This window comes from Perca fluviatilis, chromosome 1 (assembly GCF_010015445.1).
Source record: "Perca fluviatilis chromosome 1, GENO_Pfluv_1.0, whole genome shotgun sequence".
NCBI classification, from domain to species: domain Eukaryota; kingdom Metazoa; phylum Chordata; class Actinopteri; order Perciformes; family Percidae; genus Perca; species Perca fluviatilis.
Genome location: NC_053112.1, coordinates 14,180,061 through 14,204,049, shown reverse-complemented (window position 1 = coordinate 14,204,049; position 23,989 = coordinate 14,180,061). Strand labels below are relative to the sequence as shown.

Below are 23,989 nucleotides of genomic sequence, written 5' to 3'. Positions count from 1 at the left end.
ATTAGAGGCGCAGAATGCCAAACAGCAACTTTTTGGCATTGTACCAAGCAAAAAAAAAAAATCGGAAATATGACAAAGAGTAAAGATTAACCGCTAACAAGGTCTACGCTCATTAATTCTAATGGTTTGTTCCCCCCCCACCCCCCACCCACGGCATAAACGGAAATTACGTTTTAGTGGGCGTTCCCAGTAATGCTGACCAAGTCTATGTTACTTATGATCAGTAAGCTGCAGTGGTGAAGTAACTAAATGCATTTACTAAACTACTGTACCTAAGTACAGTTCTAAAGTTCTTGTACTTTACTTGAGTATTTTAATTATATGCATTAATGCATTTAAGTACTTTGTACTACGGTACATTTAACACTACATTTATTTAACAGCTAAAGTTACTTGGCAGGTTGAAATTTTAAAAACATATATAAGTATCCAAAATAAAATGCTCACAGTAAATACATTTGGTAAAATTAGCTCCGCTGCAAACAGCTACAACATTAAAACACTGCTTACGCAGCAGTAATAATGTAATATATAATAATGTAACACTGATAAAGGAAGATTTGACGGCATATAGTGGGAACTTTTTTGCTGATTATACTACTGTACTTTAACTTAAGTTGAATACATGATTGTTGCTCTTAATGGAGTCTTTGCACATTGTGGAAATACTAATTTAACTGAAGTAAAGAATGTAAATACTTTTCAGCGCTGCTAAACTGGCAACTTGATGTCGCTTCTATTCGTTATATTTCTATAAACGTACTACACACCGCACGGCGTCGGCGTGCACGCACGTATTCTCTCGCTCTGTATTATTGCTCAGAAACTAGCCACCATGGGGAGTTAAGGGGGCAGTCGACGGGTCATTTTTGTTAATATTTAATATCAGAAAGCTTTCCATATGCTGCGTTTTGGAGCACACAGTTCGCGCCAGTATCCCCAATGCAGCGAATTACGGGGATCGGGCTTTCAGAGACGGTAGGACGGACACTTTTGTGGAAAACACGGGACGTTAATGTACCTAGCTAAGCTAACAAGCTAACCAAAACTAGCTAACACCAAGCTAGCTGGCGCTGCAGCCAGTAGAGTGGAAAACGTGCCCTCGCTTTCTTGTTTTGTTTGATCTTAGATCGGCTGATTTGTTGGCGTTAATCAGTAGGAAAGTTGGCCTTGCTTCTGTACAAGTTGGCTTGACACGAATACATTTACAAAGTACGCTGGTGTTGGAGTGTTTTTGCATGCAGGCCCGTCTTGTGTGGTTGTAGAGTTTGTTTCTGTACCCATCCCCCACCGTCTTTGCAGGCCAAGATGAATGAGATTCCCACTTCAAAGCACTGGCATTGGTGGTGGCATTGCTACAATGCTAGCTAGCTGTCTTAGCTTGTTAACATAAGTAGGTTATTTAGAAAAAATGATGTCAAGCTACGCTAGCTAAGTGTGAGCTTTGTTTTGACAACTGTTAGCGCCAGCTTTTAAGCTAGCTGTTAAACTAACGACAAAAACTTAATGGTTAACTTCAGCTTGGAAATTTACGCACGCAACATTCAACTTGTTTGTGGTCAGACTGGAGTCTTAGTTGCTAGTTGCAAGCAACTGACAGTATTTATAATACTGTAGACTAACATTTATTGGTTAGCAAGATTAACGTTACATACCAAGTTAGCATTCTAGCAAGATTCTCCTCATTGTCAACAACACTTGTTTATATCCTTCTCTATTCTATTTTTATGTATGCTGTTTGTTAATAGTGCTGTGTGTATATATGTATAGCTATGTGTATGTTTTGTATATGTGTAGTCTGACAGAATGAAGGGAGTGAGAGATGAGTCAGTCATCTGACAGCTTATCTTAGTGATAATTTTTTTTTCTCCTTTGTATCAACTCCCACTGCTACAACTAACCACTTTTTCTTGTTTCCATCGTAGGGTGAATTGTTTGCCAGCAAAATCATTGCTAGAGGGGAAGATCTGACCTCTGCCTTGTGCAATCAGAGACATGAGTGTTGTCAGAGAATTACATGGGATTGGGTACAGGGGCGGTGGTGGGGTTGTGGCCTCTCTGAGCGGCCCTACCCACTTTACCGAGGATGCTCCACGACCCCCAGTTCCTGGTGAGGAGGGATCTGATGTGGACCCCCCAGTCCAGTCAGTCAACACCCGTCCAAACACCCTTTCCCAAACCCTTGGCTATCCCACGTCATCGTCATCCTCTAAAATGGGGGATCCATCAAGTTACACACCCTCCTCATCGTCTGCGACCCCGCGGCGCCCGGATCTGGACTTGGGGTATGAACCTGAGGGCTCGGCTTCACCAACTCCACCTTACCTGAAGTGGGCAGAGTCGCTTCATTCTCTCCTAGACGACCAGGAAGGCATCCAGCTGTTCCGAAACTTCCTGTGCCAGGAAGGGTGTGCAGACCTTCTCGACTTCTGGTTTGCTTGCTCGGGGTTCAGGAAAACCAGCCAGGAGAAGAGGGCAAAACTGGCGAAGGCCATCTACAGGAAGTACATTGTAGACGGAAGTGGGATTGTATCCAGGCAAATCAAAGCAGCCACCAAGAGCTTCATCAGAGACTGTGTGGGAAGGCCGCATCCAGACCCGGCCATGTTTGAACAGGTAGTTAAAACACTGATTTAAAGTTTAATGTAAATATTCCCAATAACAGCAATGCATGTTGGATTACACAGGCAAGCAGAAATTGTTATAGATTGCTCACAGGCTGTATTTTGTCCATCTCAGTGCTTTTAAAATGGTCAGGTTCAGCCAGAAATGTTAGGCTGTTGGGGTATTGGCTAATGCAAAACAGAATTGCTTTGCAGTCTGGCAGGATACAGCAAGGAAATGTATGACACCAAAAAGAAACCGCAATTGGCTTTGATGGCAGCGCCGTCCGCAGGCTGAGGCTGAGAACCTTGTCTCTTTTTTTTTTTTTTTTTTCACAACTTTTCTCATCAGTACACGATTGAGGGACAAGTGTTTTTTGGCCTACGTCTATGAAACCATCCTAGTTAAGTTGTATGTCAATGTTTACTTCTAGATTTGATGAACTTGACAGCCACGTCTGCCTCCATCACGATTGGTGTAGCGGGCCTTTGAATAGGCCAGAAATTGTAGGGAATATATTTGTCTATGAACATGCCAAATTGCATTTCATTTTTAGTATAGAGAGTATGTTTGTATTAATTTTCTATGGAAGATTATTCACATAGATGGGAAGATTAATCATATTTGCAGTCAGAATTAATGCTGCACAACAGTTACTGGCTCAAGGCTTTTGATGGACCTGTCAGCAACATTTAGTACTGCTCCACTGAAGAGACTTTTTAGTGGGCAGGAACTGTGGCCGAGGAACTATAACTGGGTCTGGGTTCCTGCAGTTAAAATGCAGTTATAGTACTTGAGTACCTCAAAAGGTTTGTGGGTTACCGAATATGTTTTTGTGGCCGTAAAGGGCTGTTACAGTCTTGCAGTAAAATTGAAATAATATTTAAAAAATATGTGACGAAGAGCGGATGCAACTATAGGTCCACACTTGTCACTGCCAAAGCACAGACTTGTATGTTAACTTTTTTTTTTTTTTTTCTGCTTTAGTAAGTAAACCACAACAAAAGACCAAATCAAGTTGAGGTTTAGTTTCCAGTTAGCATTTCGCTCACTCGCCCACCTGTGCCCCTTGATCTCTTTCATTCTATCTGTCTTCATTGCTCTTTTTTGATGCAGTATTGCTCTACTATGTGTGTTACCAGACCACACACATAAGAGACTGCTATCACCGGTCTTGTTAGTAGAGGCTTGAGTCTCGTACTGTAGTTCCTTACACATCACCACTAAACAACAAAATTACACAGAATAAGATTATATAATTACCGTGAACCAAACGAGGCCAGTTTCACTTTTCTCTGCAGACAACTTTTCTGTTGCTTTATATATATATATATATATATATATATATATATATATATATATATATATATATATATATTTATTATTATTTTATTTATTTATACACACACTCACCTAAAGGATTATTAGGAACACCTGTTAAATTTCTTGTTAATGCAATTATATAATCAACCAATCACATGGCAGCTGCTTCAATGCATTTAGGGGTGTGGTCCAGGTCTAGACTATTTCCTGAACTCCAAACTGAATGTTAGAATGGGAAAGAAAGGTGATCTAAGCAACTTTGAGCGTGGCATGGTTGTTGGTGCCAGACGGGCTGGTCTGAGTATTTCATAATCTGCTCAGTGACTGGGATTTTCACGCACAACCATTTCTAGGGTTTACAAAGAATGGTCTGAAAAAGGAAAAACATCAAGTATATGCGGCAGTCCTCTGGGCGAAAATGCCTTGTTGATGCTAGAGGTCAGAGGAGAATGGGCCGACTGATTCCAGCTGATAGAAGATCAACTTTGACTCAAATAACCACTCATTACAACACGCACAACCTTGAGGCAGATGGGCTACACCAGCAGAAGACCCCACCGGGTACCACTCATCTCCACTAAAAATAGGAAAATGAGACTGGAAAGATGTTGCCTGGTCTGATGAGTCTCGATTTCTGTTGAGACATTCAGAGGGTGGAGTCAGAATTTGGCGTAAAAAGAATGAGAACATGGATCCATCATGCCTTGTTACCACTGGGCAGGCTGGTGGTGGTGGTGGTGTAATGGTGTGGGGGATGCTATCCTATCAATATGGGCCAACATTTCTAGCACCTTGTTGAATCAATGCCACAAAGAATTAAGGCAGTTCTGAAGGCGAAAGGGGGTCAAACATGGTATTAGTAGGGTGTTCCTAATAATCCTTTTAGGTGAGTGTGGGCAATATGGAGAAAATCTAATATCCCTATACTTTTGACAAAATACCTCGATATCGATATTGCGGCGATATTGTAGGGTTGACAATTGGTGCTTTCACAAAATATGCACACAATAAGAGTTTTGATAAATAATCATCAGTTATGTTGATATAATAACTTAAGTGGGTAAAGGCAAATAATGGAACAGCTAGAATAGTTTGGTGTGTTCTGAAAATTACATCACTCTACTGTAATGCAGCCTTTAAAACCAGGAAAAGACACCACTTGTGTCATATCAGGATATTACAATATCCAAAATTTAAGACTATATCTAGCCTCATATATCAATATCAATATGTTGCCCAGCCCTATTAAGCACCCATAAATTACATTTCAAACCTGGTTAGGAGGACTATCAAATTGATATACCTTCATGTGGGCATAACGCACCTCTCTGTGTCAGTCTGGATTAAGTGTGAATAGCTAGGTAGTTCCTCAGTTGCATAAATGTGGGTTTACCCTGTGTCATTGTGGTGATCTGGAGTGGGTAATAGTTTGCTTTAAAACCCCTATAGTGATCATTGGGCGTGTAACTGACAATATTTTGTTTAAATCAATTAGTTGTTTGGTCTATAAAATGTCAGAAAATGTAATTGTTAAATCAGACAAGGTGATGTGTGATTGACTACGAACTCTGTTTCCTGGTCATTTAGTGTAATCACTGTAGGGCATCAGTATAAATGCTCTTGAGATGAATATTTGTCTTCAGTGAGTTTTATTGCCACTTCACGCATTATGCACCATTTACACTCTCAGACAAGAAGTAAATCTGCCCTTGTGTATGTGGTTTCTGTTATAGAAAAATAAATGTATGTGTGTGTGAACTAACAATAACATTCATTATAGCTTATGTATTTATGTGCATGAACAGAACACATGGCTTTACTGGGCAGTGCCATCTCAGCTTGTACACCTGCTTATTCAGTTAACGTATGCAGTGGATGGCACACTACTGCAGTAGCTTGTTACAAGTGCCCTTTAGCTGTTTAAAAACATTCACCATTTCACACCGTAATGACAACGTATTGTGCACAGCATTGCTACACATTGCATGTAATGTAGGCTAGTTGTCACAGCTTAATTACCATTGCCATATACACATTAGCTTATAGCTTACCCATTACATGCAGAATTAAAACAGCTAACATGAAAAACAAATATGTACTGCTAACATTGCAACAGGTAGCAACTTAGACTCATGTCTGCAAACAGAAGGGAAACTTGCTTTCCGATGGACGCACACAGGCTCTTACTCCCGAACTATGCAGTGTTATTTTTAGCTCAACTACAACAACACTTCGCTTATAGTCCCCACCGCTCCGAAGCAACTGAAAATAATACAACTGCCATCTACTACGGAGATTGATTGACAGGCTAAGAGAGGTAAACAGTAGGCGGGATGATAAATCAGGATACAAAACTAAAGTACTTAAGCAATATAAACTGAGGTAGAACATGCACAGTAAAGATATGAGATCTTATTCACAGTAATAGAATGGCCTCAAATGTCTTGTTAACTTAAATGATAATTGGTTTACTTATATACAGGATCAAAAAAGAAACAAAATATTCACAAGCTGGAATCAAATAATTGTGACTTTTTTAAATTATTACTCAAACCAATTAATCAATTATCGATTAATCTTTGTACCTCTAGAGATAATAGTCAACCGTGTTCACATTTATTTTCAAAAGCTAAGCGGTGTTAAAATTGTGTAAAGCCTAAATCGAGAGAAAAGTTGCGAGCCAAGAGCTAGGTCAAAACCTTTCAGACCATAACCATTGGCTTCAGTCTGAAAAGAGTATACGTCATCGATGAGTTGGTGGACTTAATGAAATGATACATGAAGGTAACTTCTTTAGGCATCATTAAGTTCTGTACAAGCTCTGACTCCCATTATCTGACCACTGTGTTTGTTTGTTCCAGGCCCAGACAGAGATCCAGGGCATGATGGAGGAGAACACCTACCCTTTGTTTCTTAAGTCGGATCTGTACCTGGAGTACACGCGGACAGGAGGAGAGAGCCCCAAGCCTAACCCCAGTGATCAGAGCCCTTCATCGGGGCCAGCCAAGCCTGTGCCTGGGTACTTGCCCACACTCGCTGAAGATGAGGAGTGGAGGTGAGACGATGCACCACTAATGTCTTATATTGCACAGGATCCATGTTGTCATGGACCAGCTCAACAATAAATTTAGCCTCCAGACATTTTGCGACCATTTTTTTGAGACAGTGCGAGTTAGGGCTGTGCAATTAATTGAATTTCAATTTCGATTTTGGCTAACAACGATCACCAAAAAAGATGGCAGCAGCGTTTGGTGAGCAAAAAAAGTCAAAACCAACTCAGTTGTCTGGGAACAGCTAACGTTAGCTAACCCTGCGGTCCCTCTGCCTTTGCCCCCCCGCTGTAGTAGACGTTGTATTCCCCCGACATGCTCTATTCACTTACTGTTTAAAACTTTTTCCAGCTTAGTGGGGGTGCATAGGCATACTGCTCAAAACCAACATGAAAAAACATAGTAATGTTCCCTCAGCATTTAGTTTTGTTGTTAAACTGTATGTAAATGAGCAGGGATGTTTAATCACCTGTTTCACGTAACGTTACTTTAAGGTACCGTCTATGTGCTGGATTTTTCCTAAGGTTAGCTAGCAAATAAGCCCACTGACGGCGACATTATTGTTGATATTTTGGCACAATGTTTAGGAATGACAGTAGTAGTGGTCATAGTGAGTGAACATGTGAGATGCACATTGTGTTATGTCTGTAGAACTGTTCATTAGCTGTGTAACGTTATGTGGGATATCTGTAAAGCTAAACCGACTCACAGTAGTAAAACAGATTTTATTCTGATCCAAAGACTCTTTCTGTGAGATAAAGGACACTAACAGATTATACCCTGGACACTATCCATCATATCCAAATGTTAATGAGTAATCGTGTTAAATAATCGTGATTTCAATATTGACCAAAATAATCGTGATTATTATTTCCATAATCGAGCAGCCCTAGCGCGATTATTTTTTACAACTTCTCGCACATGTGCAACCTGCAACTGTGACGACTTAAAAAAAAAAAAAAAAAAATGTGTGTGAGAGGGGGAGGTTCCGTGAGTGATTAGTCAACTGCGTGAGTAACGCATAGATGGGATCTACACTCTCAAGTCTCACTTTTGTTGCGTCACACTCATCAACATGCACATGCTGTTGCACAGCGCTGTTGTTACCATGTTTCGCAGCCAAAGTTCATCCATTTTGTTAATAAAGACTGTACATTGGCGAGGAAAATGCTGCGTAGTAATAGCCGATAAGGAGTTAAGGCCTTTACACACCGGGGGTGTGACAAAGAAAGACATGAAAATGCGAAATAATGCAAATATTTCTCATCCAAACTATTCATGCCGGCAGCGTGGTGAATTTGCAGCAATTTTCAATCAAAGTTTTTAAAAGAGATTCGGTGTGAAAGGATCAGAGAGAGATTGGAGCTGTGACAGCAGAGAGCTGAGACCATTTCTTTGAGAAAAAAAAATACATATAGACTGCTAAATATATAACTTATCATAAAACAAAGTGCTTATGTGTTGTGAGCCTCTCTCTCTCTCTCTCTCTCTGGCTCCCTCATCACTCAATATTTCCCACACTGGGTGGTAGTTAGTTAGATACAGTACTCCCCTTTCTATGGAAGTTGAATCACCTTCGATATGATTACTGTTTCAGTTTAACAAAAAAAGACAGAGGGGAGGGAGAGCCAATAATACAGTACATTGACAATAATAATACTTTATTTACATTTCTGAATATGAAATTATATTTTTTTATTTGATATAGCACATTTTACAGACAGTCACAAAGTGCTTTACACAATAAACATTTGTTAAAATACAGTATGATCCAAAACAGAAAATAAACCAGCAAAAATACCAATACCAATGAAGGTAAAAGATTAAAAGACTAAAAACCCAAAATTACAAACATCAGACAAAAGTCTTCAGCTGCTTTTTAAAAGCGTCAGAACGTACGTTAATAGGAAGGGCGTTCAACAGAGTCGGAGCTACCACTTCAACGGAACGGTCACCTTTAGTTTTCAAACAAGTGCGTGGGACCACCAGTAGTCCCTGGTTAGAAGACCTGAGTGACCTGTTAGCGTACGGATGGAGCAGATCAGAGATATAAACAGGCGCCTGACTGTTCACTGCTTTATATGTAAGAATAAGAACTTTAAATTGGATCCTGAACTTGATCGGAAGCCAATGTAACAAGGATAAAACGGGAGTAATGTGCAACATCCTGCTGGACCTGGCCAACAGCCTTGCAGCAGAGTTCTGGACCAGTTGTCCTGGGTAGGGTTGGGAATCACCAGAGGCCTCATGATACGATATCTTCACGATACTTATGTCACGATACAATATTATTGCGATTTTAAACATATTGCAATATTCTGCAATTATATTGCAATTTATTACCTTTTTTTCCAACTTCAAATTTTTCCCAGTTTCAAATGATGTCCCCAAAGGACAATTTTGTCAACATTTGTTTTATCTAAAAAGATACATTTCTGTTTGTTCATCTCACTTCAATTATATTGCTGCAAAATGGGGATTGTCAGCAGACAGACTGACCAACACATATATAATAAAAGATCGATACTTGGCATCTGTGTATCGATACAGTATTGCCAGGGAAAAATATCGCGATACTATGCTGTATCGATTTTTTTCCCCCACCCCTAGTCCTGGGGCGCCTTGCTGAGACAGGTGAAAACGGAGTTGCAGTAATTAAGCCGGGATGATATAAAACCATGAATGCTCATCTCAAGTTCACATTGCGAAACCACGGCTCTAAGTTTAGCAATGTTTCTCAGTTGAAAGAAACATGCGGGTTAGTGATTTGATATGTTGGTCAAGAAACATATTCTGATCAAATATAACACCAAGATTTCGGAGTTTGGACTGTACAGCTGAAGAAGGGGACTCCAAAAGCTGAACAACCTTGGATGCTGTATTATCTGGAGCAACAGTAAAGACTTCAGTCGTATCTTCATTAAGCTGCAAGAAATAGTTTTATAGTTTTCAAGTGACACTGAAAAACTTCTATCTGAAAGATAAGAGGAGAACCAGTCCAGGGAGCTCCCAGAGATACCAACCCAGTGCTTAAGTCTTTCAAGCAAGATGGCGTGATCCACAGTATCGTTAGCTAAGGTCCAGCAGCACCAAAATAGAACATTTCCCCGCATCAGAAGACATCATTAAATCATTGGACACTCTAAGAAGAGCGGTTTCTGTTGAGTGTTTCTGACAGAAGCCAGATTGAAATTTGTCTAGCGTGTTGTGTGTGGCCAAGACAACCGAGAGCTGTTTGTAAACAACTTTTTCAAAAAATTTGGAAATAAAAGGCATCTTGGAGATAGGCCTATAGTTTGCGGGAGTTGATGGATCCAGATTGGTTTTCTTCAATAGTGGCTGAACAACTGCATGTTTAAAATACGATGGGACACAACCAGTTTGCAGAGAGCTGTTGATTATAGAGAGCACACAAGTACTCACAGAGCCAAGGACATTTTTAAATAAGGAAGTTGGTATAACCTCTACCGAGCCCGAGGAAGATTTCATATTCATATTCACCAAGTCAGTGAGTTCTTGCAGTGAAATAGGAGCAAAATAATTCAAAATTGATGGCTAAGTAGAATGAACAGAACATGCAATAGCAGAAGAGATGATGCTATTCCTGACATCTCTGATCTTATTTTCAAAGAAAAATAGAAAGTCACTGCAGTCCTTATTTGAAAACACTGGCACTTCAGGAGTAGCAGGATTGACAGTGTTGTTGACGGTGTCAAAAAGGTTTTTTGGGTTACGCTTGCTGGAAGAAATAAGGTTAGAAAAGTAAGATGTCCTCTCCTCCTTAACCATATTATTATATTCCAATAATAGTTCTTTGTGATAGAGCCGGTGAACATGAAGCTTGGTGGTCCACTGTCGTTCACCACTCCGACATTCACGCCGAAAACAGCGAGTGGAGTCCTTTTAACCATGGGGATGAGTTGACAGAGGGAAAAAGTCGCATTTTACTTGGAGCCACTTTATCCTAAACTGATGAGCAATACAGTATGTGTTGAAGGAGTAGCATTAGAATACAACTCTGCACTTTGGTCAAAAGCTGCAGAAAACCTTTCAGCCGAGAAGCGATTTAAGATGCGAGAACAGCTTATACGTTTACTGGGCCGTAAATCTAAATTAAGACGGGCTGAATAAAATGCAGTCATGGTCCGTAACATGCAGCTCCTCAGAGCAAATAGTCAAGATTAAGACCAAGTGTAAAAACAAGGTCCAAAGTATGACCCCTAATGTGTGTAGGACCAGACACATGTTGCATAACCACTTTTTCCAACCCAATAATAGAGGACAAAAGATCACTGAATTCAGACATAAAAGAACTGTTTGAACCAGGGGGCCGGTAAATTAAAACACAATACAACGGATTTGAACTACCAACTTTGGTCACCTGTAATTCAAATTAGGAAAACACCCCAATGGTTACTGTCCAACTTTGAAAGCCGTTTTTATACACAACCGCAAGCCCTCCGCCCCGGCCCGAGGTCCTGGGAATACTGATAAAACAACAGTCTGGTGGACAAAGTTCAATTAGAGTTCCGAATTCCATGTTTCTCTGCCAAGTCTCAGTCAGGGACAAGAAATCAAGGCATTTGTCAATAAATAAATCATTCAGGATAAAAGACTTGTTGGTGATGGACTGAGCATTTATCAGTGGCATCCTGAGAGGCACGGACCCACCGCTAGGCACAGCAGATACCTGGACACTGATCTGCTGGAACGCTTCCCAGGGAGCGAAGGCCTCACTGTTAAAATAGTCTGAATAGGAGAATAGAGCAGATTATGTGTTATTACCAATGACTGGCAGTAGAGGGGGGTTAACACTGTTTACAATCCCCTGAGAAAAAGTGGTGGTAGTAGTAGAGCTGGGCGATTTTTTTTTTATTTTTTTTTTCCCTAAAAAAATCTGCGACTTTGTTTTTTTTTTTTTTTTTTTTTTTTTTTTTTTTTTTTTTTTAATAAAAAAACTCTATTTACAATTCGATCCTTCCATTTAAAGCAAAATAACTGCGAACTGTAAATATATTTTAAAAATATATATTTATTGTATTTAATTAAAGTGCATCAACATAAACAAAATTGCAAAGGCAAACCCTTTCTCTAACTGAAAAGTCACTGTGCAGTGTGCAACAAAGATTGTTAAACATCCAAACTATTTGTACTGTATTTGGATTGAGCTAATAAAACAACAACAAATCCTGAGGTAACTCTTAGTTGAATTGAACATGTAAACAGTAACACCATTCGCCATAAAAAATGTAATTGCATTTTAAACAAACTTTTGCAAGGAAATTCTTCTCTTGCCGAGTGTTGTTATACAGCTGAGGAAGAGCAACGTCGGAGAAATACTTGCGGCTAGGTACTGTATATCGAGCGTCCAAAACTTTCAGCAGAGTAAACTGGCTAGATAGAGGGTAATTGCCTCCGTTATGGCTTTCCACCTTGCCCCGCTCTTCTCATACGGTACACTGTTTGAAAAGCTTTGTTGAAAAGTTGTTTGCTTTGCAAACAGGGTGCTAGCGCTAACGCCACTAGAGTGGTTTTCTTTTCGAAGAAGGCAACACTTCTCCCACTCAGCCGCATGTCTTCGCTTTAAATGCTGAAACAGATTTGTCGTACTGCTACCAGCAACAACAACAGCCTTAAGACATAGTTTGCATCGAGGTGTGTTCTGTTCCTCATCAGATGCCGTAAATCCAAACCAACTCCACACGACTGAAGTCGAAGAGCATTTCTTTGGAAGGAGCTGCTCTCTTTCGACGGCTGTTTCTGCCATGTTGTTTGTGTATGCATGCGCTGCCCTCGGGGGAGGGGAGGGGCAGAGGGCTGCGCCACAGGGAGCGTGCTACGGAAACCCCGAAGGAAGATTTGGCGAATGCAAAATGTATGTACGCTTTACTGAAGAGTGGGAGAAAAAAAATCGATTTGACCTACCAACTCGATTTTTAAATCAAATTGATTTTTTTTCCAGCCCTAAGTAGTAGTTAATATTTTCAACCGCAAGGGGGAGTTAGGGGGGCTCGTAGGAGAAGGAGAATTTGACAGGTAGAGACCCGTCAGACTGGATATGAATTCCTAACTATGTAGAAAAGGTTGTCGGTTAAAATACGTGAACCAAGGCCTTTGGGGTGTATGCCATCACCACGGAAGAAGGCTGGACGTTTCCAGAAGAGGTTAAAATTGTCAATGAAAGCTATCTTACGGGCTGTTGTTTAAACACCATTCAATTAAAATGTGACTGTGACTAAAATAAGACAGCAGATTGTAGTTTCTGTATTTATTACCAAAGCATTTATCAGTAATACAGTTAAAATGGGAAAAATTGCATTGCAGATTGATTCAAAATGTTCTGCCTGTACCCCTAACATTTTCAGTTAGGGACTACAGTGCTCCTAGTAATAAGGTTAGTCTGGAGCCCTGAAATTCCATTGACATTACGAAGTTGCTTAGTGAAACACTAACAAAATGTCAAAATATTCTCATAACGTGTGAAATAATGAATGTTTCTTATGCTTTGACTAACAGATTTCATTTAATTTGATCTTAGGTGTGGAGGAGGAGTGAGGGAGGAGGAGGAAGAGAAAGATGAGGATTGCGAAGACACACCAGCTGGTAGGCTGACTCAAAGCCTGCTGATGCAGACGGCACCGCAGAGAGCCTCGACCAACAGGAGGAGGCCGGACAGCAGGGAGTACAGGTGGGTGTGGGTCTCAAGGTGCTTAAGTTTATACAGAAGAATCTAGAGCTATAGATATATCAATATTATATCGATATCGTGATATGAGACTAGATATCGTCTTATATTTTGGATATTGTAATACCGTAATATGACATAAGTGTTGTCTTTTCCTGGTTTTAAAGGCTGCATTACAGTAAAGTGATGTCATTTCTGAATGTACTAGACTGTTGTAACTGTTCTGTTATTTGCCTTTACCCACTTAGTCATTAGGTATATCCACATTACTGATGATTATTTATCACAAATCTCATTGTGTAAATATTTTGTGAAAGCAACAATAGTCAACACTACAATATCGTTGCGATATTGAGGTATTTGGTCAAAAATATCGTGATATTTGATTTTCTCCATATCGCCCAGCCCTAGAAGAATCTGATTGATTGTATTATTTCCTTTCACAATGTGTAAAATATTTTTTTAAATCTGTATTGATCATGTACAAGGTCATTTAGCCAACATTGATAATGATACCAAATAATAATAAATGTAAATAGTTTACCCATTTTACTGTAATAGTGAATTTTTATGCAAATGTCTTAAAACACCTTCTCCTATACATACTATGTAAAAAATAAAAAGACTAGGAAATTCTTTACTTAAACCCTTTTTTATCAACTTGAACAGTGGTTAGGTTGTTACACCTATTTTGAAATGAATTAATGATTAAATGTATGGTTTTCTGTATAGACTCACTTGTTCTTTAAATTGTGTTTAAAATGACATATATATATATATATATATATATATATATATATATATCTCTGAATATTGAAGTAAAAATAACGAGCCAAACCTGCTGAGTTGAAGACACCAAACACGTGTCCTGGTCATAGAAATTGTGTTTAATGTTCTGGAAAGAAAACCCTGAGAATTCATGCTGACCCTTGCCTGCGTGTGCATGAATCAACATTTGAATGTGAGCTCACTACATTATAATCTCTCCGCTCGTCCTCAGGCCGTGGAGGGAGCCGGTAAACCCATACTACGCAAACATGGGCTATGCTCGCGCTCCAGCAACCAGTGCCAATGACAGTGAGCAACAGAGCATGTCGAGCGATGCAGACACACTGTCACTGACCGACAGCAGTGTGTAAGTACACACAGATTCACCCAGAATTACTGCATACCTGTGACAACACTTTTCAGAATGAATGAGCTGTTCATGTCTGTGTTTAATTGTGGTTTATCTGTGTCTTTGTCTGCAGAGATGGTATTCCTCCATACAGATATCGGAAGCAGCATCGCAAAGAGATGCATGAAAGTGCCAAAGCCAATGGACGTGTTCCCCTACCTCATATACCTGTGAGTTATACAGCCACTACTCCCTTAGCCTCATGTCAGCATTCATAGTTGTATTCATGTAGCATAACGGTAGCATGAGCCCTGGTGACCTAATTCAGATATTAGTGGGGAATTGTTTATCAGCATGGCTATTGCAGCTTTAATTTTTTACTGTAGCAGTACAGCTGTTTCATGTATTTCTCTTCACAGGATCTTACTTATCTTATTTGTGCTATTAAATGGTTATTACTGTTTTTCTTACCCTTAATTTGTTAATAATTTGCACGTTCATTTTCTAAAATGACCTCTAAACTTGAGCTGCAGATGTGTATAGGAATTTGTGGCATGTAATTGTTGTGTTTGTGTCTATATACAGCGCACGTACCGCATGCCAAAGGACATCCACGTAGAGCCTGAGAGGTTTGCAGCGGAGCTCATCAGCAGGCTGGAGACGGTTCTCAGAGAGCGAGAGGCCCAGGAAAGACTCGAAGAGAGGCTGAAGAGAGTACGACTGGTAAGAGTGTGTGTGTGTGTGTGTGTGTGTGTGTGTGTGTGTGTGTGTGTGTGTGCGCGCGTGTGCGTGTGCGTGTGTGTGTGTGCGCGTGTGCGTGCGTGTGTGCGAGCCCTCCTCGTGATGTGTTATTCGGACACTGTGAGTGGAGCTGTAATTCATCCCAGTGTTGATGTTGTTTCCTCAAAAATACTTGAATTATGGGCTCCTGGGTAGGTCACCTGGTAGAGCAGGCGCCCATATGTATTTACTCCTCGATGCAGCAGCCGCAGGTTCGACTCCGCCCTACGTCATTCCCCCTCTCTCTCCCCTTTCATGTCTTCAGCTGTCCTATATAAAGAAAGGCTGAAAATGCCCAAAAGATAATCTTAAAAAAAAAAAAACTTATGAGTGAAGATCAAAGTAAATTGAGAACATTTACATCTTTTTTATTAACGATAAACTGTGGTTCTGTCGGCAAATTGGCTCACAGGAGAGGTACCAATGGGGCGCTAGGATTTTAGAACCGAACTATGGTGAGGATGCACACTTTTATTTCTTCGATGGTGTGGTTTTCACATCATAAAGACAGGTGTATTAAAAAAGCAGGAACCACTAGCACATGACAAAAAAAAAAATATTTGTCATATTCAACACTCCCTTCTTAAAGTCCAATATGCGGCGGAAAGTAGCAATGCGGAGTCGACTTGGAAAATTCTGCTTTGGGTACAGATTTTCACATTTGCATATGGTGTCACCTTACATCAAGCTGTATACACTGAGAACAAAAGCTAAATGTGGTTATGTTTTTAGATTCGACTTTATTGTCCACCTTGGTGGAAATTTGTCTTTGGCTTCTCCAAAATATTCATCAGCTCTTCATGTTATATGCTTATAGTCATTTGTCGAAACCTCTTAATAATGAATTCTGTCAAAATAACGTATGCTGCTGCTGTTGTTTTTTCCTCCCTGGGGGGAAAACACTTGTGAATTGGGTCAAAATTCTGTTGAAATTTTAAATCTGACAGGTTTAACTGTAGGCTTTTTGAAGTCTCTTTTATTTTTAATAAGAAATTACCAAATCATTTTTGCGTTATTTGTCTGAAAGGTACCTGCACATGTTAAGTTTGGTAAGGGCATTTATTCATTTTTTCTCAGTCCGTGTCTTTGTGTGTACATACTGGTTTATACAATGTGCACGTCCAGTTAGATGTAAAATATTTTTCTCCTTCTCTCAACAGGAAGAAGAGGGTGACGATGCTGACATCTCCGTGACAACCTCCATGTCTTCTCATAGTATACCACTCCCCCTCCCCTCGTTGTTTCCACCTCACTACGGCGCCCGTTATTCAGAGACCACTGCTAACACAGCAACAGTCGCCACTTACGGCGGCCTGGTTGCCATGGAGGATTCCCAAGACGACGACCCGGAATCTATTTTGGACGAGCATGTACAGCGCGTGATGAAAACGCCGGGCTGCCAGTCACCAGGGGCAACCAACAGCACCTTAGGCGGAGGCGGTCGGAACTCTCCTCCCAAATCATCGCGTTCACCAGACGGGGGGATCGGCCCGCCTCACTGCCCCCCGCACCGAGTGGGAGGCCACAGTCAGCCTCCTGCTGGGGTCAAAGGTAAGACGCTGTGGAGGGAAAGGAGAGGGGGTGAAAGGGTGAGAGACCGGAGAGACTCAACTCCAAAACACACTTGCAGCATACGATTATCCACCCGTTTATTTTCTATGTAAACCGGGCTGCACAATTAATCGCAGCGGGGCGCAATATTTGTTAAAGGCAAAATGTGTGTCAAACCATTCTCAACTAAGTTCTGTGGCGGTGCAGAGACATCCCGGCCTACAAATCCTATCCTACAGACTAAAGAAAAAATCTCATATATATATATATATATATATATATATATAATGATAATTCCCTCCAATATTGTGAATCGTATCGCGATTGCAATATCAGTCAAAAATAATCACAATTAGATATTTTCCTCATATCGTGCAGCCATATATGTAAACCAACCAGGCATATCAGTGCTGGTGAACAGACCTCTGTAAAAAATGTTTTTTTGAAAGACACATCTTTACTATTATACCATAACTCCTTCTCATGTCAGACATTATCTTCTGTAGTCCTATAGCTGCCACAGTAAAATCTATATGTTTCTTATGTGAACAAATCTCGTGAAAAGACTCACACCAACAATGTATTATTCCATTTTTATTTTCAGTCTTTCATGCCCTTGTAGTTGGACAATGGTGCTTGTTGGGGACTATTTTTTTTTTACATGCCATCGCAGGTGTCAAATTAAGCTGCAGCAGCGGTGTGTTTTGGTGCGCGATGTATTGAAGAGAGGCTAGTATGTCACTAATAAGTCTCTGTGATGTCTGTCTCAGGTATACATCACCACAAGCCGCCGTATCACCACAGAGGAAGAGAAGGGCAGGAGGAGGCGGGTTCTAGGCCTCAGGCCAACCTCATGTGGAACGGAGACCCGGCCAGCCAGTACGCAGGGAGAAGTCGTAACTACGCCGACGGGGCTGGAGCCAGCATGCTTGACGGCATGGGTTACAGGTAGGCTGGCGTGGTTAAATGGGCTGACATTTGCTAGGAGTACAGCAAACTGTTCGTGCTGTTTAAATTCAGATAACTTCAACTGTTTGTGTTAACTTTTCGTTCTGCAGTAGTAAAGGCAGCACGTTGTCACGACGAAGTTGTAAGAAGACGCCAGAGACGTCAGGCAAAGGTGATGAGAGTGGGCGTGGCATGGAGGGCCAGGTACCACTGGAGGATCTGGAGAGAAACCAGAAGATCCTGCAGTGGATGATGGATGGAGACCGACAAAGGAAGACCTCGCATGGGTGAGCAATATTAAATGTATTACTCATGATTATTACACAAAAATGTAATTAACATTATTAATATTTTAAGATCATTTTTTTAATTAAGAATTTAATTCATCTTTGTTATATATTTAAAATGATGTGTTTTTTTTGTGTTGTAATGATTTACCAGTTCAAATTAATGTGCCAGGTGTAAGATTTTCAAGCAGCTTACAGTATCAGGCTAAAGGTAGCCGTAAACATGCAGAACAATTGATTAAAGTTGATAGAGACAGCTTTTTAGCAAATGGTTGCCTATTTACACATCCAGCAACATTAGCATTCATTTGGAGTCGTGATTGTGTCCACCTGAAGTATATACGCCAAGTATTTACTCTCCTTTTAGCCCTGTTTTGGTCCCCCAACTCCTAAAGGAAATATCTGTCTCTTTACTTGCTAAATCTAAATGATTCACTATGTTCACCAGCTAGACGCTAACTTTCTCGGTTTGCCGGTGGTGTACAGTGGGTCATAGTACATTATACTGTGCGAGTGCTACGAGTGAAAACAAAAACAGTTAAGGGGGCCAAAAGGGGGATTGAGTGGAATCCCATTAATCCAGCTGCATAGAGAATTGTTCTAGATTATTTTTTGGACCGTTTCTAGAGCTGTAATTTGGCATCCATCTCAATAGGGGGTAACACTTTCATTTGCATATTTTTGGTCCTTTGACATTCATCCTCTCTCCCTCCCCGTTGTTTTATTTAAGTGGCAGCACCAGTAGCTCTAGGAGGTCGGGAACAAGCTGCGAGTCGCCGCGTCCAGTTTCTGTGGAGCGACCTGGAGCGGTGCACCCCTGGGTCTCTGCCCAGCTGCGTAACAACCCCTCTTCGGTGTCCCCCGCCATCCCCGGCTCATCGTCCACCCAGGTGAAGCCCTCGCACCCGTTCATCCAGGACCCAGCTATGCCCCCCAACCCGGCTCCCAACCCCCTCACCCAGCTAGAGGAGGCTAGGAGGAGACTGGAGGAGGAGAGGAGGAGGAACGCACTACAGCAGGCCAAGCAGAGGTAGGTGTCGAACCCAATTTTATTTGCTTTTCCCAAAATATGTCACATTTGCCTCAAAGGGCTTTAAACGGTGTCTGTGTTTAAATGTATTGTTATTTTGGTGTTTTGACATGGATCTTTCCCTCTCCCAGGCATAAGTCTGGTAAGCGCCAAGTGTGTGAGAACATGACGGTGGCTTACTACTTTTGTGGAGAGCCAATCCCATACAGAACATCAGTCAAAGGCCGTGTGGTGACTTTGGGCCAGTTCAAGGAGCTGCTTACCAAAAAGGGCCATTACAGGTGAGATCATGCATCTAGTTTAATATTTATGGTTTGGGTGAGGGTTTCACATTTTAAAGGAACCATTTTTGTCACCGTTTTGACTTCGAAATAACCGAGCTTGTCGTTTTGTTTTTGCGTGCAGGTTCTATTTTAAGAAAGTGAGCGACGAGTTTGACTGTGGTGTAGTGTTCGAAGAGGTTCGTGACGATGACGCCATCTTGCCTATCTTTGAGGAAAAGATCATCGGGAAGGTGGAGAAGGTTGACTGAAATTTGGATACAGGAAGATGACACAGAATTGGGGGGACCATCATTTTGAGAAATGGAGATAGGAAGAGAACATTGGGGTTGGATAGAAATTCAGCTGTGAGAAAATGAATGAATGAAAGAAAGTAGAAAGATGGAAGGAGTAATGTGTGACAGAAGGGAGATTGCGCTGCAAGGTAGAAGCTCGAGTATTAAGGAGGTGGTTATTTGTATGGACTATCTGGATGTCGGCGTCACGCCTGGATCAAACCCACATAAAGCGAAGAAGCTTGGCCAGATGACACAGTAGCGCAGAAGAGGAGCATAAATTATTTCACCTGTCTTGTCTCCACTGTGGATATTCGAGGAGCGCTGTTCAAATCGGACGTTTGACCAGTCTTCCACTTTCACTGCGATGGATGGAAAAGGGTGCGGGGGGCTGCTGGAAGGAGAGAGGAGAAAGTAGTCTTCCACTTGTGCTCTGGAGGAGTCTGTCCTCCGCAGACCATTACAATGCTGCTACATTACCACGGAAACTCTTCAATCGGTGCTCAGGACAGCAAAGAAAGCAGTTTTGTTCCATTCGGGAGTCTCGCTGCCTTTTGCTGTCTTTGTCTCATCAGCTGGTGACAAGGGGAGAAGACAGAGGATTTTGGGGAGTGGAACTTTGGCCTGCTTCTCCTCTCGTTGAATTCATAGCCTCAAAACAGAAACTTTGTCACCCTTGATTCCTAGATGTCATGTAGTGATCTCTCACATCAACATGTTCAGACAACAGTTCTCTACATAACTTGTTTACCAAAGCTACATATTTTTGATAAGACAAGTATCCTAGCTACTTGTTTCATTTTATTTGAATTGTGTATGTACAAGGCAGGTACTATTACTTATTAATGCAGCCTAATTTCGTTATATCTCAACTTAATGGTGTATTATTGTGTATGTTTTGAAGCTTGTTCATTAGTCATTTCAGGGCAGCCATTTCGTTTGCCACCCCATACATCCCTACACCTCACTTCTGTACTGTTTACCTGTGAGTGGGTAGTTCTCTTCTCCTGCGCAATGGATTTTAATTATAGGCTTTTCTTCCACTCACAAATTCTAATGAAAAAGAGCAGCGCACACTAATGGTGTGCCATCTCAGACCACAATATCTGTTGTTTTTAACAGGTCACACTGTCACCTCATATGCGTCATATTTTTCTGCTATACTGTGTACTCTGAACTAAGTAGGTGCCTGCCTGCCTGCCTGTCTGTCTGTCTGCCTGGCCAGTGCCATTACTATCTAGAATGCTTATTCTGAAGTGTGTTGGTGAGTGGGAAAGCCTGTGTCATGTACGCCTGAACTCAGCCAAAGAGCATATCATGTGTCCCGTATGCCTACATGCGTATCTGTGCAGTCCCAAGTCCACGAGCTTCAAACGATTTTTTTCATCATGAGCAGAAGGGAATCCTCTTCCTTTTGCAGATTCACAATCTTCAGAAATTGCAGCTGAGTTTACAATCTGCATCTTATCTTAGAACAGTTGGACATTTGGGGAATTGTTTCCATTTTTGCCAATTTGGGCGAGAAAATTGATAAAACTCTGTCTGTACGGCAAATGTAAAGCTGCAACTAGCAGTTGGTTAGCTTAGCATAAAGACTGGAAAGGGGAAGCAGTTAGCTTGGCTTTTATATGCATTAAACATAGAGCACTGCAACTAGTGAATATTTTTGTGATTGATTAATATGCCAATCCCAGATGTCTAAAAATTTATTGTTTTGGCTTGTTTTTTTTTTTTTTCTACGCAATTAATTTAGTTTTCAGCTCTAAAACAAACTAGAGAGAACGTGTTAACTAGTTGAACTGTAAAGGTGCTGGTCGGTGTGTTTTGTTCCCATTGGACAGAGCCAGGCTAGCTGTTTCCTGCGGTTTCCTGTCCATATGCTAAGCTAAGCTGACTGGCTGCAGCCTGTGGCTGTATGTCTAACCCTCAGCAAAGAAATAAATGAGAAATAAATGTATTTTCCCAAATGTCAAACTATTCCGTCAAACTTCTCTCGTCAGTACAGCACTGCAGCAAGGCCTTGAGGCCAGAATATCACAAATCACTGTGCAGACAATGCACTGATCACACACCAGCTATGTAAGCTGAATGTAATTTGACATTTTTAACTATCCCCTTTTATGCCCTCAAATGAAATCTCTTCATTGGTCCTGTCATCATGCCGGTCTTCAGTAATGATCTCAAACTGTTGGCCTGACTTGAGTGTTTTGTGTTATCTATGCTGGTAGTTAATTGAATGTGTTCATCAAACAAAGGTCCTATCGTACGTCTTGCAAGAATGTCAAATACAACTTGTCCTGGGTTTCTGCCCAGTAAGGGAAACATATAGGATCAGAAAACATATTTCAACCCATTATGCCTTCAATATAAAATTTTAAATTTAGATATGTATTTGTTTATAAATAAAAATGTAATTTTAATAATCACCAAGCATGCTCTTTATAAGGAATCTTTTCCTGATGAGTTGAATTATCTATTTTGTTTTAATGTTTATGTGCGAACTGCTATGGCCCTCTGATATATTTTATCTGTTTTGTTAGAACGCCCAGGGACAGTTGAATGACAACATTTGTTAACAGTTGTTTCTTGTGATTATGATTCGATGGACAAAACAACAACTGCGTCTGTTGTGTAGTCAATTTGTGTGAAACACAGTGCCTTTTTCATGTTATCTTTCGAAATATCTTTATTGAACCAATCCATTCTTTTAATGTAAGTTTTTATTTTTCAGTCAGTCCTGTTGTACTTTAGCTGCGATCCTGCTTGCTCACTTCTGTTCTGATAGATCCTCTGCTGTAAATATGTACATTATCATTTCATATGTGTCTTCAGACCTGCACCACATGTCCACGGTGTTTCTGTTTTTCAAAGGTAAACGCCAAGATGTCACTGTGCTGGTTCCACTTGTACATTTCTTTTAAAAAGGTACTTCATAATAAAGATGTTGAATAAATCCTTCCTCTCTTTAATTGTTCAGCCATCATTCTTTGTGTTTACCTCATTGTGCTTGTTCAGTATTCAAATAACTTAAAAGTAAAAGTAGCAATACCACACTATATACAGTCATGGCCAAAAGTGTTGGCACCCCGGAAATTCTTCCAGAAAATCAAGTATTTCTCACAGAAGATTATTGCATTAACACGTTTTGCTATACACGTTTATTCCTTTGTGTTTATTGGAAAAAAAAAAAAAAAGAAGGGAAAAAAAGCTAATTGGACATAATTGCACACAAAACTCCAAAAATGGGCTGGACAAAATTATTGGCACCCTTTCAAAATTGTGGATAAATAAGATTGTTTCAAGCATATGATGCTCCTTTAAACTCACCTGGGGCAAGTAACAGGTGTGGGCAATATAAAAATCACACCTGGAAGCAGATAAAAAGGAGAAGTTGACTTAGTCTGTGCATTGTGTGTCTGTGTGTACCACACTAAGCATGGACAACAGAAAGAGGAGAAGAGAACTGTCTGAGGCCCTGAGAACCAAAATTGTGGAAAAATAACAATCTCAAGGTTATAAGTCCATCTCCAGAGATCTAGATGTTCCTTTGTCCACAGTGTGTAGCATTATCAAGAAGTTTGCAACCCATGACACTGTAGCTAATCTCCCTGGACGTGGACGGAAGAGAAAAATTGATGAAAGGTTGCAACGCAGGATAGTCCGGATGGTGGATAAGCAGCCCCAAACAAGTTCCAAAGAAATTCAAGCTGTCCAGCAGGCTCAGGGTGCATCAGTGTCAACACGAACTATCCGTCGACATTTGAATGAAATGAAATGCTATGGCAGGAGACCCAGGAGGACCCCACTGCTGACACAGAGACATAAAAAAGCAAGACTACAGTTTGCCAAAATGTACTTGAGTAAGCCAAAATCCTTCTGGGAAAACATCTTGTGGACAGATGAGACCAAGATAGAGCTTTTTGGTAAAGCACATCATTCTACTGTTTACAGAAAACGGAATGAGGCCTACAAAGAAAAGAACACAGTACCTACACTCAAATATATATACTATGAGAGACCTGGAGCAGTTTGCAAAGGAAGAGTGGTCCACAATTCCG

The 23,989-nt window shown here is 40.7% G+C and overlaps 1 protein-coding gene across 1 annotated transcript; it reads left to right on the top strand.

Annotated features, from left to right (window-relative positions):
• Positions 1–795: 795 nt before the first annotated feature.
• Positions 796–22,900, top strand: LOC120557653 (axin-1-like). The gene is made up of 13 exons (XM_039798195.1): positions 796–978; positions 1,926–2,616; positions 6,789–6,982; positions 13,516–13,665; positions 14,663–14,797; positions 14,913–15,009; positions 15,365–15,502; positions 16,720–17,110; positions 17,881–18,058; positions 18,169–18,345; positions 19,076–19,375; positions 19,507–19,656; positions 19,781–22,900. The coding sequence occupies exons 2-13, from the start codon at positions 1,996–1,998 to the stop codon at positions 19,905–19,907; spliced, it is 2,658 nt and encodes an 885-aa protein (XP_039654129.1). The 5' UTR covers positions 796–978; positions 1,926–1,995; the 3' UTR covers positions 19,908–22,900.
• The last annotated feature ends 1,089 nt before the right edge of the window (positions 22,901–23,989 follow it).